Source organism: Leguminivora glycinivorella, chromosome 22, assembly GCF_023078275.1.
Source record: "Leguminivora glycinivorella isolate SPB_JAAS2020 chromosome 22, LegGlyc_1.1, whole genome shotgun sequence".
In the NCBI taxonomy this organism is placed as follows: domain Eukaryota; kingdom Metazoa; phylum Arthropoda; class Insecta; order Lepidoptera; family Tortricidae; genus Leguminivora; species Leguminivora glycinivorella.
Window position 1 is genome coordinate 5,861,552 of NC_062992.1, and position 16,950 is coordinate 5,878,501.

The window sequence follows — 16,950 nt, forward strand, 5'->3', positions numbered from 1 at the left end:
AATCAGTCCAGACTACTTTAATAGTCTAGTTTTATCCACTCAAACTTTATTTCAAATAAAGTATGCCGGTCTTACCCGCTCTGACCTTAAATGTTTTTATCTGTTCTCTTTTATGACTTTCTTTGTTTATATTATCTTATTCGAAACGACCCATATTAGTGAAGATTTCACTTTAGTAGGTATGTAAATAGTAATATTATCTTGTCTCTTGGTTTAATTAACGAATTAAGTGACATTGAAATGTCACCTCGCACGTGCATAAAATAAGGCTGTTTTACTCATACCTACCTATTTACTAAGTGTTTTAATTGTTTCCGTTCCGGAAACCGACATTTTTGCTGGATCAAAGGTTAAAGTTTCTCCGCATATCGTTTTAAAACCTTAATTATCATTTGTGCAATGTAATTGTCTTGGGAAATACATTTTTTTTTTAATTATAAATGGGCTTACTCTTGGCCACAGACTAGCCAAAGGCAAAGACGTGGCCTACGATGGAGTGAGCTTGCCCAGAAGATGCCTGTTCACTCTTGATTTGAAGGTTACTTATATTTTCCTTAGCTTGTCAAACCACTTGATGAAGAAAAAAACATCCTAAATTACAATGACACTACTGACAAGGTTTCTTCGGTCTGTTCAGAGGATTTCAATATGAACATACCATAAATAAATACATTCAAAATGGCGGACTTTTGAACAACTTCGATTATGTTAAGCTAGCTTTCGGATCCTTAGATATCAATTTTAATCATGATTACAATACCCATTTGACCTTAAGCAAACATTCTGTGTCGGCAAGGACATTAAAGTTTGGTAAAAAATACTTAGAAATTAAAAACAACAGGACGAAACTTCTATGTCTCCAATTTTTTTCAACCCTTTTTGCCAAGTTCTAAGTTTCTGACTAAATAAAGAAATTACATCACAGACTTTTTTTCTTCCAGCGCGCGGCCACCACCGGGAGCTTCTGGCAAGGCTTTCTAGCCTCCCTGTCAGTGGTCATAGTCTCCGAGCTTGGCGACAAAACCTTCTTCATCGCCGCCATAATGGCCATGAAGCACCCACGCATCATCGTCTTCGCCGGCGCGATATCAGCTCTCGTCTTCATGACCATACTCTCCGCGGCCTTCGGATGGATCGCGACGTACATACCAAGGATATACACGTATTACATCAGTGCGGCGCTGTTCGCGATCTTTGGGCTGAAGATGCTGAGAGACGGGTGGAAAATGGACCCGAATGAAGGGCAGGAGGAGTTAGAGGAGGTGCAGAGTGAATTGAAGAGGAGGGAGGATCAGGTTTGTATTTTTTATATGACTCGCTAGATGTGCCGTTTTTAAGCGAAATATAGTCTCTTAGTGTAGATGTCGGAAGGATTTCAAAGCCAAAAATCAAAGATGGCGGCTTGAATGTATGGGATATCTATCCTACATCTGATATTGGATCGGATAATGTGGAAAACGCACTAAGGCCTGAGTGGAGGCTCGGATCGTTTGGTTCGGCGGGGCTTGCGAGCGTGCGTCCACCATATATGCAGCGTCGAGTCAGGACACTTGTATTGAACTTCAATTGTTTGACATGTCCGCCGCACGCCCCGCCCCGCTGCCCATCCAATATGAGCGTGCACGAGGACCTTACTCTAACGGCCCGGCCACGACATTGGTCTAAGCGCGACAGCGGTGAGCGGCAGCCATTACACTAAATGTATTTAGATACAAGCAAATTACGTGGTAAGCGACAATGTGGTACTTTTTACTTGAACATGTCATAAATGCTTGGGTTTTTTTTTTTTTTATACCACGTCGGTGGCAAACAGGTATACGGCCCGCCTGATGGAAAGCGGTCACCGTAACCTATGGACGCCCGCAACTCAAGGGGTGTCACGTGCGCGTTGCCGACCCATTAGAAACTTGTACACTCCTTTTTTGAAGAACCCCATACTGTAGTTCATCGGGAATACCTCGACAGGGAGCTCATTCCACAGCCGGAGCGTTCGTGGGAGGAAATTCCTCTGAAACCGCACGGTGCGCGACCATTTAGGTTTCTAGGGTTATGGCTGCTATTTCATGAATCATGAACTAGATCGTGCTTTTATTTTACTGTAATATTTTGTTAGGTGATACTTGTAGATTTATGACTGACCTGTTACGATACCTAAGTACTTTATATAAAAAATATTCATACAAGTCGGTACATTTCAATCAGATGTAAATGGTTTTAGACGATAGCGAATGTATGAAGGTGTAAGTCATATTTATTCCTACTTTGCAGACTCTAAGGTTTGAACCATGTATGTACTCTAAAGAAACTACGAAACCTAGTAGGAACAAAACTAACATGTTTCTAAAATATGGCCCAGTCTACATTACTTATTTTTAAAACTACAAAATAGGATTTTAATGAAAGAATATTTATACGGATTGTTTCTTACTCCTTCGCGTTTTTATCGTTTTTTAATAGTGATTCATTTTAAAAGCATTCTACTTAATTAACAAGATGATGTTGGCCACGGATATTATCGCAAATTTATCACGGTTTTTCCGGATACTATTAAAATTTCAGCAAAGGTTTAGCAGAAGTGTCAAGATTAAAACATAGATTAGATTTAAAGGGCTTCAAGATTGATTTAAAAGATTAATTTGTAATCTTTTTATCATTCGGAACAATGCAAGGAGCTTATCGTGATTTGTTTATATCTTATGTTTAAATCTAAGATAAATTTATACATGCGCGGTCTTAACATAAAAACAGATTAGATATGATCATAAGTAGTACCTAGGTAACAGGTAACTCTCTAGATGAGACCCGCGAACCACCTGTGGCTTGCACAGTTGTGCAAGCCACAGGTGGTTCGCTTTTTACGTGGCTGGCATGCCAGTTGGCATGCCAGCCACGTAAAAAGTAACTGGCAAAAGTGGCAAAATTAAATGGCATGCAAGTATTTTACGTGGCTGGCATGCCAGTTGTGCAACCTATAGGCGTGTGTAATGTGTATCGCTAGCCTAAATATTATTATTAATATGATAGTTATTTTATTTTAAATGGCAACCTTTTTTGCCAACCGAAGGGCAAAATGATTATATTTTTTAGGTCCTCATCAGGACGTAATTATATTCTTTCAGATAACAATAAGGACTTCCACTTTAGCTAATGCTTACTAAACTGTTCTTGACTAGATCGAACTGTTTTACGAGGCTCTTTTAGACGACGCTCACACGACGCTCGTGTGCCTTAAACTAAATATCTATAGACACACAGTCCCGAACAAAAAAGTCGAAAAAAATGGCCTCAAATGACATTCCAATTTTATTCAGATAGGTGCAAATAACGCTAACTTAAACCTAAAATCAAAATATATCTGTTTTTTGAAAACCGAATTTGTTATGTAAGCCGTAAGAATCAAATTCGTGAACCGTTCGATACGAGTTTTCAAATAAGTAACATATAAACCGTTTTCGTCCGATCACCGCGATACTGGCAACTACTGAAACGTCATTAGAAAAACAATCAATGTCAAAACTACAAGTCATCAGAATATCGGATGCATGGAGTCGCATAAATAATATTAGGCACGTTGAGTAATAAAAAACCTCGTATAACAAAATAAGTTTATTTACACTTTTTACATTTTATATACAAGGTTTGACTTAAGACATCTATTATAATAAACAAATTCACTTGTTTGCCAAATTGGCAGTATACCTAGGTTTTCATTGTAAATATAATCTTTTTTTATGGTTTCGTACCCAATGGGTAAAAACGGTACCCTATTACTAAGACTTTCCGTCTAGCCGTCCGTCTGCCTGTCTATCTGTCACCAGGCTTTATCTCAAGAATCGTGATAGCTAGAGAGTTGATATTTTCACAGATTATGTATTTCTGTTGCCGCTATAACAACAAATACTAAAAACAAAATAAAATATGTTTTTAAGGGGGCTCCCATACAACAATCGTGAAAACCTTTAACCACCTGTAAACCCGGCAACAATATTTATTTCGATAAATACAACCGAAATAATAGATTGTGTCTCAGGGGAGCAAAATGATAAATTTACGGCGAGGGTGTACATTGAATCCTAAAGGTAGCGGAGGATTATATAATAGAATCCGGAGCGTAGCGAAGGATTCTAAAATGGAATCCTGAGCTTAATGAGGGATTCAAGTGTTAACGCCCAAGGTGAAAATAATTTTGCTACCGTGTGACCGAAAAATGAAGGAACATAGAGATGAAACAGATTTATTTAATACTATTAGATAATAACTCAGCAAAACGGACCCCTAGGCTCTCCCTGAGCCGAGGCATAGGCCGGGAAAACGCTAGGGGGATGATGAGATAATAACTCAACAAATCGACAAGTTTATCAAAGAAATATATTTTATACCGGCAAATAAATGTCCTTGAACAGAAAAGTGCCACTTTGATCCCTCCTAGCAGGGAAGAAAAGTACCACTTTGATCTCTCCTAGCGGGGAAGAAAAAGTCCATTTAAGGACGGAAGGTGATGTGAATAAGTAATTTGTGCACTGGTAGGTATACTTTCTTCCAATTACGATAATGAAGGGATTCGGGATAGCAAGTAGACATGAGTCTTGAAACTAATACTTCCTGACAAAATAGATACAGAGTAATTACAGTATAAATGAAACTAAAAACTTAATTCTAATATAGGCCTATATTAGAGCCACTTAACCGAGGATGCTGATGGCATTTCTTAGTTTATTTTGAGTATATTTGGTTAAGTTTTAATTAGTAATGTCGACGGTGTTGTCACCACCTTGGGATCCCGAGGGAATCTTGAATTAAAATATAACGCTATTAAAGTACATAAGAGACAAAGTGATGAAATCTGCCATTTCAAGTTTGCTACACGTATTTTAAAAATATACAGTCAGATATATCGCAACGTACGAGTTACTCAAAGATATCAGAAAACGTGTATGTTCAGATATTTTTGAACATCTCGTTCGTTGCCATATATCTGATGGCTACTGTACACTGCCTACCTACTTTTTCGTCAATAGGCACATGTATAAGAAAACGCATGTAAGTAGATGTAAATAAAATAATAGCGACTCCGTACCTTTTTGTTCCATGAAAATCCTTTATTTTTGCAATTAATTAAATTTATTCTAAAACACGAAATTGCATCGAGTTTATACATAATTTGTCAATACATTTGAATTACTTACGTAAAAAAACTCATCCCACTGTCTTTCTTGTGTTTTTTTGTGCTATTTTTACAATTCTTAACCGAGCACGACGACATTGTCATTCGACGCCGGTCGGCGAATGACTAAGTCACCAACTCTGTACTTTTTCGTAAGATCTAGAGTTTGACTGTAGTCATTTTTTTCGCCTGACTGTGTATCTAGTACTAATGATACATCAATGTCGTGTGCTCACATATGATTTTAGTTACATTGCGAAACTTTGAGGTTACATCGATTCAGCCGATGAGCTGACCAATTCGAACAACGCAATGTAATTATGAAAGTTGTGGCACCATCTAAATGATGAGGACCATTTATACGTTGCGAGAAGTCGCATGCTAATTTTATTAAATTGCGCTATTTTATTGGTACGGGCAGGTAAAGTTTTTTGAAGATACGCAAATAATATATTTTTTCTACTTGTCGACTGTAATCTGTCAATTAGGACACCACAGACTAAACTATAAGTGCTAACTTTTCAGTGTTGGATACTCTATGGCAGTAGGGTGAGCTTATAATATAATTGAGTCGGTCAATTATATTATAAGCTCATTATAGTTGACTTTAGTTAACTGTAATAATTTCAAAAATAGAACTTCATACAATTTCTATACTAATTTGCGATACCTGGCAAATTTTCCTGCATCTGAAACACATTTTTTTTTATCTGTCGCGTTATCGGCCAATCAGGGACGGTTATTACAAACAATTGGTTGCTAGGTAATTCGATGTTGATACAACGGTGAACGACTCTATTAACATTAATTTTAACTTGCATGAATGATGATATTTACGTCCATTGATGATGAAGATGATGACTCGTAGAAAAAGTATTGTATACAATAGTGATATAATTAAGCTTTTCACTCTCGTACCGTACTATTAGGCCACTCAGCAAGCTTCGTGGCCTAAACATGGTACTCGACTGAAAAGCTTTGTATTATATCACGATTGTATAATAGTACATTTTAGAATAGAAATAGAATAGAAAAAACTTTATTCAGGACATTCTAACTCGTGTCGATTTAAAACACTCCCTTCGGTCGTGTTTTAATTTATCGCCACTCGTTTCGAACTTCCTTTTTTTCGCACGTGTATCGAACGACGTTTTTCAGTACAGATGGACCTCCGAAGTTTCGACCTGACATATAATGAACCACTTCTCGCACTAGTGCGTAAAAAAAACACCATCTGTACTGAAAAATACTATTTCTGATAGAATACGTTACAACAATCACGGAATGGTGGCTCTTTTATTTTTAGGGTTCCGTAGTCAACTAGGAACCCTTATAGTTTCGCCATGTCTGTCTGTCCGTCCGTCCGTCCGTCCGCGGATAATCTCAGTAACCGTAAGTACTAGAAAGCTGAAATTTGGTACCAATATGTATATCAATCACGCCAACAAAGTGCAAAAATAAAAAATGGAAAAAAATGTTTTATTAGGGTACCCCCCCTACATGTAAAGTGGGGGCTGATATTTTTTTCATTACAACCCCAACGTGTGATATATTGTTGGATAGGTATTTAAAAATGAATAAGGGTTTACTAAGATCGTTTTTTGATATTATTAATATTTTCGGAAATAATCGCTCCTAAAGGAAAAAAAAGTGCGTCCCCCCCCTCTAACTTTTAAACCATATGTTTAAAAAATATGAAAAAAATCACAAAAGTAGAACTTTATAAATACTTTATAGGAAAATTGTTTTGAACTTGATAGGTTCAGTAATTTTTGAGAAAAATACGAAAAACTACGGAACCCTACACTGAGCGTGGCCCGACACGCTCTTGGCCGGTTTTTATTTCGTATAATTTATTTAAGTGACCGAAATGACGTTTGTAGAATTTAATAGCAGATGAGGTGACAATGCCTTTGCGCGTGCTAAATGTATGAAATTAGAAAAACAACGATGTGAACTGTCAGTGTGACTTAACTGTCATTGGCGTTTTTTTTCCTAATTTCTTACAATTCAGCATGCGCAAAGGCAATGTCACTTGATCTGCTGTATGTAATCTCATCAGTGCGTAATGTAACTAAAATCGCACGCGAGATCGCATACCGTTTTAATGAGCCTTAAATCTAGGTAGTCGTATCAAAAGCGAGGAACGATAACAGCTTCGTAATTTGTCCTTTAGATCTACAAATAAGTATCTAGAATTTCGGACAAATGTTGAATTCCTTCAAACGATAGTAAAACATACAAATGGAACTTGCAACAGGAACCGTCAAGAGAACTTACGTCGCCCGCCGGTTCTCATACCGGTAACGCGTCCGGGCGCTCGTCCCCCGGACTACCTTTAGAGCAGAACTCAAGTCCGAGAGCCGCTCCAGAAGATCCCCTACCTGGTCCGTCCACGGGCCCCGAACCGAGGGTGAACACTCGTCATTATGCCATGCAGTACGAATGACACATTAGTTTTTTTCTTTTTAGCCTAGCATTTTTACGTTTAGCACAATCACCCCCTTTTTGAGAAGCATAAGCTTTGCGTTTTTTGAAAGGAATTCAGCATTTGTGGATCGCTTTGTATGTTGCAGATGTATTTAAGCATAACCCCCATTTATAGTACATTTTTCGCTCATTAGATGCCTGTATACGTTCTTAGTATCACATGTATTACAAAACGAAGTATCTATCGGCGGATAATGTACGTCATTCAGGCCATTTTTTTTACGAAGTTGTCCACCCTACTTTTTTTGGATTTGGAAATTTTTATGTGGTTTCCACTCAGAATCGCAAGCTCTTTCAATCGTAATAGGAGAAAAAAAGTGTCCCAAGGTTTTTTCCCATTTCGTTACCATTTTTTCATACATTTTGTATGGCGGTAACGGAATGGAAGGTTTTAAAAATGTATGGAAATCTTGGGACATTTTTTTCTCCTATCAGGATCGAAAGTCCTCGCGATTCTGAATATGAATCGCGTAAAAAATACCCATGTTAAAAAAAGTGGGACAACTTTGAAAAAAAAAAATGGCCCATTCGCGCAAAAAATTGTACAGCATTTTTCGATTGGTTTCGTTTATAAGTATCACATGTTTTTATGTTCTCTAAAAACCTCAAAATTTAATGACGAGTCTTGTACAAGATGTGTTTTTCTATCTCAGATATTAAGTGGCAAAAATGGGTGTGTGCGTTCCAGTCTGCCTGATGCCACTGACATTTTTCTCATTTTAGTATCTGGGATAAAAAAATCAGTTCAACTGTTATAGTCAGCGCAATAGGTACAGTCACGATCAGGTATATATTACCAAAACATTAAATTACTTGTTCCAATATTTGCAAGCGTCTTGCTTGTTTCCATATAGGTATCAGATGGCGACTGTACTTAGGCGGATACCGTGACCATTGAAATCGAAAATTCTTACGAAATCTTATCATACTTTAAAGTAAGTAACATTTCTATCGATCGATTAATTTTAGAGCCATAATCAATTTCGATTTTCGACCTTCGACGGTTTCGACACAGACAGATTGTCGATGGTTACTGTAACCGTTTTGTATTTCTTTGAAATATGAAACATGTATCTAAAATATTTACTAATAGATACATTATTTAGTTATATTCTCATCTTATCTCGCGCTTGGCATGTGTTGTAATGTAAATTGTTATATAATTCATATTCATACAAATTTAATCATATCATGTAATATAAGTATTTGCATTAGCTAATGGAACGCAAAGTGAAGTTAGACATTGAAAAGGATGTGAAAATTTAAACATTATTTGTAAAATTATACCGTCAAATTTTCACCTTAAATAACAGGAGACAGCTATGCAAATCTATGCAACTCTTTTCTTGTTAGGTATTTTTAGATACCCTACCCATCACATGAGAATACACATAAGAAAAAAACATACTTAAACTTTTATTCTAAATTGTAATTAAAATTCCAGGATGAAAAAGAAGAAACTCTAGAAATGCTAGAGCAGGGTCAAGCAGAGAACAAGCGGCGGAAACGAAACGCCGTTATTAAGGTGAGTTACAGCTTTGCTTTATAATTTCGTTTACCTATACGTTTACACGGTTGACATTTATTCGGATAGGGGACTTTACTTCTCTGATATGAGGGAGCAAAGTGGAACTTCTCCGTTTATGTTGCCACTCGCTAGTATTATATACAATTAATACTTGAACCCCTTACTCCGTATGGGTTCTGTTTTAGACTACCTGTCTTCGCTCATTATTCATTTATAGAATCCTTTTCTTGGGCCCTTGTGACACAATCTACAAATGACGCGGGTGCGCGCGTCCGATACCACCTACAATTTTATATGCCAGAGCATTGTACTCTGTGCAACGGCAAGATGTTGCGAGCACCTTACAAGTACCTTCTAATCCAGTGGTGGGCAATGTACTGCCCGCGAGCCAATCCCTGTATATCTGGCCCGCCACCGGTCCTTCAAAATAGTGTATAAAAATACATTTTAGGTGTAAATTTGGCCCGCCGCTAAAAAAATCCTGAATATTTTGACTCCAAATGAAAATAGTTTGCCCACCACTGTTCTAATCGATGTTTCCTTCAAGGTGCTCCTCCAAGCGGCGACGCTAACCTTCCTCGCGGAGTGGGGCGACCGGTCGCAGCTGGCGACGGTGGTGCTGGCCACGCGCGAGAACACCGTCGGCGTGGTGGTGGGCGGCTCGCTGGGACACGCGCTGTGCACCGGCCTGGCTGTCGTGGGGGGTAGGATGGTCGCGCAGAAGATATCTGTTAGGACTGGTGAGTAGAAAGCTCAATAGATGATCAGCTGTCAATTGCACTGCTACATGTAAGAGCGTGCTTCGCGCTCTTGAATGTCGGGTTGCGCCCGAGCCCGACAGGGTCGAGTGTTCTGCAATATAATCTAGAGCGCGAGAATGATTTTCGCACCTACAGGGTGAATAGCACTGCTGAATGTAAAAGCGCTCAGAAGATCAGCGTCTGGACTGGTGAGTGAACCGACCAACAGGTCAATTGCAGTATAAGCTGACGAAGTTTCGACGTATATAGACACACACCACAACATCAAGCACGAGCAAGGGCATTGCTGAAGCGCACTTGGATGACGGGCTGCGTCCGGCCCTACAGGGTCAAGTGCACTTGCTGCACTGCTACATACGAGTATAAGAGCGCTTGAATATCGGGCTGCGCCCGATTCTACAGGGTCTAGTGCACTGCTACGTCTAGTGTCTAGTGCACGTTTGAATATCGGGCTGCTGAATAGAGCGCTCAGGAGATCAGAGGACTGGTGAGTCAACATGTTTCCTGTAAGTTTCTCCTCGAGAGACTCGATGGTACTGCAATACGATGGTCGCGCAGAAGATATCTGTTAGGACTGGTGACTGGTGAGTAGATAGCTCAATCTGATCAGCTGTCAATTGCACTGCTCCATGTAAGAGCGTGCTCCGCGCTCTTGAATGTCGGGTTGCGCCCGAGCACTATAGTGTCGAGAGACTCGAGTGTACTGCAATACGATGGTGGCGCAGAAGATATCTGTTAGGACTGGTGAGTAGATAGCTCAATCTGATCAGCTGTCAATTGCACTGCTACATGTAAAAGCGTGCTTCGCGCTCTTGAATGTCGGGTTGCGCCCGAGCACGATAGTGTCGAGAGACTCGAGTGTACTGCAATACGATGGTGGCGTAGAAGATATCTGTTAGGACTGGTGAGTAGCTCAACAGATGATCAGCTGTCAATTGCACTGCTATATGTAAGAGCGTGCTTCGCGCTCTTGAATGTCGGGTTGCGCCCGAGCCCTACAGGGTCGAGACTCGAGTGTACTGCAATACGATGGTGGCGTAGAAGATATCTGTTAGGACTGGTGAGTAGCTCAACAGATGATCAGCTGTCAATTGCACTGCTACATGTAAGAGCGTGCTTCGCGCTCTTGAATGTCGGGTTGTGCCCGAGCCCAACAGGGTCGAGACTCGAGTGTACTGCAATACGATGGTTGCGCAGAAGATATCTGTTAGGACTGGTGAGTGGATAGCTCAATCTGATCAGCTGTCAATTGCACTGCTATATCAGGGTGTCCACTACTAAACCCAAAAAAAAATCCCTGACTTTTCCCTGACTTTCCATGACCATTTAAGAAAATTTCCCTGACCAAATTTTCAATTTTTACCCCTTTTGCTTAGGTAAAAAACTTTTTGTTTTCTGTCTTGAAAAGAAAATCTAAAAGTTTTTTAGGGTTCCGTACCTTAAAAAGGAAAAATGGAACCATTATAGGATCACTCGTGCGTCTGTCAGTCCGTCTGTCAATCCATTTTTTTTTCTGGGATATGTTTGTTTTCTAAAATATTAAAATTTGCAAGGCAGTTCATATTTTTGTACCTAAGGTTAATTATTAAACTTTAATTTATGGTTTTATAAAACTAACGTAAACGAAATCTGTAGTTGGTTGGTAGTTATCGCTATTTATTATTCGCTATACCAATGCTGGCCCGTGCATCAAGGTAGAGCGAAATTGAGTTTCGGCGGCCTTAGATATCCTACACTAGAAAAAAACATCTCGCGAGCGGAGCGAGCGCGAAATTTTTTCCCCTTTTTTACGTCCCTGGGGCTGGTAGTAGTTATTATGTGCATAACATAGGAAACAAAATGGAGTACCTAGTCTATCAGAGCAGAGTAGTTATGTGCAAATTGCGGAATGATTCTAAATTTTCATGTTTTTTTTTCATTAAAAATTCACGAAACTTTCACGAATAATAAAGGGAATTTAAATATACGAAACGAAAAATAGTAAACGCGAGCGAAGCGAGCGCGAAATTTTTTCTTTGTTGTCAGCGTCGGGATGCCCATTTAGGTGTTTTGCCACTACATGCCACACACACATTTAGATTTCCAAGTGTTTGAAGTTCTCTCATCGTCACGCTTATTATCCTCCTATGCTCCTTTGACTCATACAAATTGCGCCTCTATGTGACGTTTTGCGTCATTAGCTTTATGAGGGACTCCGCTTTGGATTGTCGGATAGATACTTGGACAGCGACGTAACTTTGTCTTTGTCGTTTTCACATCGCCCTAACAGAAGCACCTGACTTATGAATGTTGTACATGGTGACATTGTGGTGCAACTTTCTAGATCTGAATCACAATAACTGAATTTATTCCCGACCCCCTTCGCCATTTTGGAATATGTGGGTAGGGCACGCAATGTAAAAAAAATGTGGATTTTTCCGCATTTACGATTTTGGGCCGGATAAATTAAGGTCAGCTAGAGCATGAAGATATCTCTCATTAGCAATTACTGGAATGGAGGCCAGGTACTATACTTTGTCATAAAAAGTCTAAAGAGACAATTTTAAGTGGCCTTAAAATCACTACCGAGAATCCATCTTTGTTGTCATGGATGTGGCCAACCCACGAAATCATATTATTTTTTCTTGGTGCCAAGTTTTTCCCTGACCTCCAAATCATTTCCCTGACTTTCCATGACCACTATGAGCTTCCCTGACTTTTCCCTGACTTTCCCTGACTTTCCAGAAAGTGGACACCCTGTATATGTAAGAGCCTGCTTCGCGCTCTTGAATGTCGGGTTACGCCCGAGCCCTACAGGGTCGAGACTCGAGTGTACTGCAATACGATGGTGGCGTAGAAGATATCTGTTATGACTGGTGAGTAGCTCAACAGATGATCAGCTGTCAATTGCACTGCTACATGTAAGAGCGTGCTTCGCGCTCTTGAATGTCGGGTTGCGCCCGAGCCCGACAGGGTCGAGTGTTCTGCAATATAAGAGCTCGAGAATGATTTTCGGGCTGCGCCTGAACCTACATGGTAAATAGCACTGCTGAATGTAAGAGCGCTCAGAAGATCAGCGTCAGGACTGGTGAATGAATCAGATCAAGCTGTCTAGTCGAGCGCGTGAGCTGATGGAGCTTCGACGTGTATAGATGATACAGCGTTAAGATATGTAAGAGCTCTTAAATGTCGGGCTGCGCCCGATTCTACAGGGTCTAGTGAGCTGCTGAATGTAAGAGCGTTAAGAAGATCAGCGTCAGAACTGGTGAGTGAATCGACCAACAGGTGAATTGCAGCATAAGCTGACGAAGTTTCGATAGGTGACCACAACTTTAAGCGCATTGCTGAATTTAAGAGCGCTTGAATATCGGGCTGCGCCCGATTTTACAAGGTCAATTGCAGTGCTGAATGAAAGAGCGGTATATTATTTCGTTTTTTCAGTACAGATGGTGCTTTTTGCTGGAACTAGTAGGTACGCAAAGTGGTTAATTTCTAGTCAGGACGAAACTTCAAAGGGTCATCTGTACTGGAAAACGTCATGTAATACTCGTGCTAAGAGGAAATTCGTAACTCGTGTCGATTTAAAATACTCTCTTCGGGCGTGTTTTAATTTATCGTCACTCGTTTCCGCACTTGTGTCATAATGTTACTAAGTATGTATGTATTTATAGAAATAGGCCCTTTGAAAAGACACTGTACCTAATTCTTGTAGAAGTTACCTACCCTATAAATAACCTATTATTTTTGTTCACAGTGACAATAATCGGTGGCTTGGTGTTCCTCTTCTTCGCCGTGAGTGCGCTCTTCATCGGCCCCGACTAATGTAGACAATGTACGTGTAAGTGACAATAGTATGATAGTTCCTTGTGCACTTAATATTACGTGCTGAGAACGATTTTGTTAGAGCTAGTGTTGCTTAGGGCCAGTTCATCAAACACAGTTAACAGACATTAACGTAACGCAGAAATTCCCATATAAAAAAAATACGAACGCTAAATTTAGTTTGGTGCAACCGACAATTACGGCCCGGCCACGACATTGGTCTAAGCGCGATATCGGTGAGCGGCGGCCATACATTGGAGCGAGACACAGCGATGTGACTTTTCATTCGCACGTATGGCTGCCGGTCACCGCTGTCGCGCTTAGACCAATGTCGTGGCTGGGCCGTTACGCTTAGGACTCAATTATTTTGATTTACCATAGTCGACATTTTTTAAGCGCTTAGCAGAAATGAGTAAGGTTTTTATTAAGACTCAAAAGACTTGAGTTCACAACACTAGCTCAACCTCAATTGTTTTTAACTTTATTAAAACTTGAGAGACCGATTCTAAACCTAGTAAGAATCTAGGAATTTCACTATCTGCCGGATCTTACTATTGGCCGCCGACATATGCCACTGGTCCCACATGCGATGAGCAATCGGTGATAGAAACGGAACAAAAGATAGTCGCTCCTGTGTAAAGAAAAGAGAGAGTGAGAGATTAGTTCATCGCTCGGTGACGAACTTGCTTTTGGTGCCTATAGATTGTTTCGGCTATTACAACCCAGCCACGACATTGGTCTAAGCGCGACAGCGGTGAGCGGCGGCCATACGTGCGAATGAAAAGTCTCATCGCTGTGTCTCGCTCCAATGTATGGCCGCCGCTCACCGCTGTCGCGCTTAGACCAATGTCGTGGCCGGGCCTTTATGGCATATATATTATATTGACTAATTTGTAATGTGTCAAATTCAATGAAATGTACTTAGTTTTCGTCTTGGACGCGTAAACATTTAATTTTTCAGAGAAATTGTCAAGATGACTTTTTAAATAATAATTTTGATGTAAAAAATATTAGGACTATCTGTATAGTCGCCATCAGAAAACGCATTTTGTCACATACTACTGACGGGACGATTATATTATTATAGTCTGTCAAAATCTTTGTCAGTTGAAAAAGAGGGAAAATTCAATTCTTGTAGGTATGAATGAGACGATAATCTTTTGCATGTTTTTTTATTTTCCGTTTTTTTTCAACTGACAAAAGCGAGTAACCAATAAAATATTGTTGGAACGTTGTTCAATATCGGCACTACTTTGAAAAAAACTTGTATCTTCTTCTGTGAATGAAGAGAAAAATGTATTAAGTGTGTATGGAATGCATATAGACTTACTACGTTTTGTCTTTGAGGAGCAGTGTGAGATACGAGATTTTTCAAAGTAGTGACGATATAAATTAATAGTTTTGTATCTGTATGAAAATTCCATGTTACTGTTACTATTGTAAACTCATTGGTTAAGATAACATAACGGTATTTATGAAATTAAAAGCGCACGCAAAGCGCACGAAAAAAAATGCATTTTAGAGTTAGGCTATTGAATCTTTTATGACATACCTCATAATAAGAAAATTATCTGCGAAGTAGTACATTACGATACACGTGCGGAAAAGTTCGAAACGAGTGTAAATTAAAACACGTCCGAAGGGAGCTTCCTGTTTTCCGCACTTGTATCGTAAAGTAGTATTGTTTAGTTCATTTTGTTCAAGAGTGCTGCAGAATCAATTTGTACGTACAAAGATGTGTTATGTTAAGTACCTAGAGCAGTAATGCAAGAAATATAATAGATCATATGGAATTGTCGGCCGAATCGAAGGAGAGTTCGACAAATACCTACGTGATTTTATTATTTCTTATTTTCTGCAGCAGTATGTAGGTATACTATTTTTCTGTTCGACATAGCCGGTAACTTCGTTTAGCGTAGCGGGCTGAAAGTTACGCAAGGCAAAAAAACTATACTTATTTTTTAATTTTGATTCGTGTCACAGATTAAATATAAGATCATACCATCCCATACATTAAAATGCGACCGCCTAAGAACGCGCATACACTACACCACACATAGATGGCGCCACAAAAAAATGTCTTGTAGTTTTCGATTATACTTGTAGATGGCGTTAAGTGTCACTTTTGACATAGATTTATGTCTCGAACGTGACACTTAACGCCAATCTACAAATAATCGATGGCAACAAGGCATTTGTTTTGTGGCGCCATCTATGTGTGGTGTAGTGTATGCGCGTTCTTAGGCGGTCGCATTTTAATGTATGGGATGATATAATATAAGTATATGATCTTCTTATATTTAATCTATGTTCGTGTTTAAATGTCGCAAGTGTTATTTTTGCATGTTGAGTCGATCAAAATGTTCAATCTTCTAATCTAATAGATAATCTTTTTAGAACAAAACATGTCGTCAATTCATTACAAGCGAAAATTTATGGATATTTTTATTGTACATGTCCAAAATATTCAGAGCACTAGGTCACTGTAGGACCTTTTCACAGTAAACTTCAAAGATACTTCTATTTTGTATAAAGCACGGAGTCAATATGACAGGGTTCTATAGTGGCCTTAAAATTGGTTGACATTCAGTGTGAGAAGCCACATATTACTTGAAGGAATAGGTAATGGAAGAGTTCTGTTGTAAATCCGTACATCAGTAAATGCAAGTTATTTGTAGTGACATTCAAGCGTCAACTAGCGTAAATTATCAGTACTGCTACCCTGTCAATAGATGTCGCGACGAACACAAAGTGTAATGCTCAACATTTTTAACTAATATTACAATAGTATTAATCAGTACTCTGTTTTCAATAGGGAACTTGACTGTTCTTAAAATAAAATGTTTTATTTTATACTATGCACGAAATAAAGCATCAGATAATTATTAGAAAAACATGGACAGAAGTTATTTTTAAATCGAATTCCTATTTAATAAGTCAGGTAGAAATATATAAAATAACTGAATTGACCGTGACGTCACTCAATTCGATTTCATATTAATTCCATATTAGCAAGTCGTTCAAATTCGTTTTGACAGTTCTTAAAAAGAAGCTGATTTGACTAGGAGGCAAGTAGCCTATTCCTTATGCTTGTAATATAAAATGTAAACTGTTTTAATATTACATTTTTGGCAGACGAGACACTGGTGACACCTAGTGTCGAGTAGTGCTACTAATAATTTACGCTAGTTGACGCTAGATGTCAT

The 16,950-nt window shown here is 39.1% G+C and overlaps 1 protein-coding gene across 2 annotated transcripts in view; it reads left to right on the forward strand.

Annotated features, from left to right (window-relative positions):
- Positions 1-15,798, forward strand: part of LOC125237664 (transmembrane protein 165-like) — a 63,521-nt gene extending 47,723 nt beyond the window's left edge. For both annotated transcript variants that reach the window (XM_048144799.1, XM_048144798.1), the window contains 4 exons: positions 942-1,295; positions 9,099-9,179; positions 9,730-9,922; positions 13,677-15,798. In XM_048144799.1, coding sequence (XP_048000756.1) covers positions 942-1,295; positions 9,099-9,179; positions 9,730-9,922; positions 13,677-13,744 — 696 coding nt within the window. In that variant the 3' untranslated portion in view covers positions 13,745-15,798. The remainder of the gene's footprint in view (positions 1-941; positions 1,296-9,098; positions 9,180-9,729; positions 9,923-13,676) is intronic.
- The last annotated feature ends 1,152 nt before the right edge of the window (positions 15,799-16,950 follow it).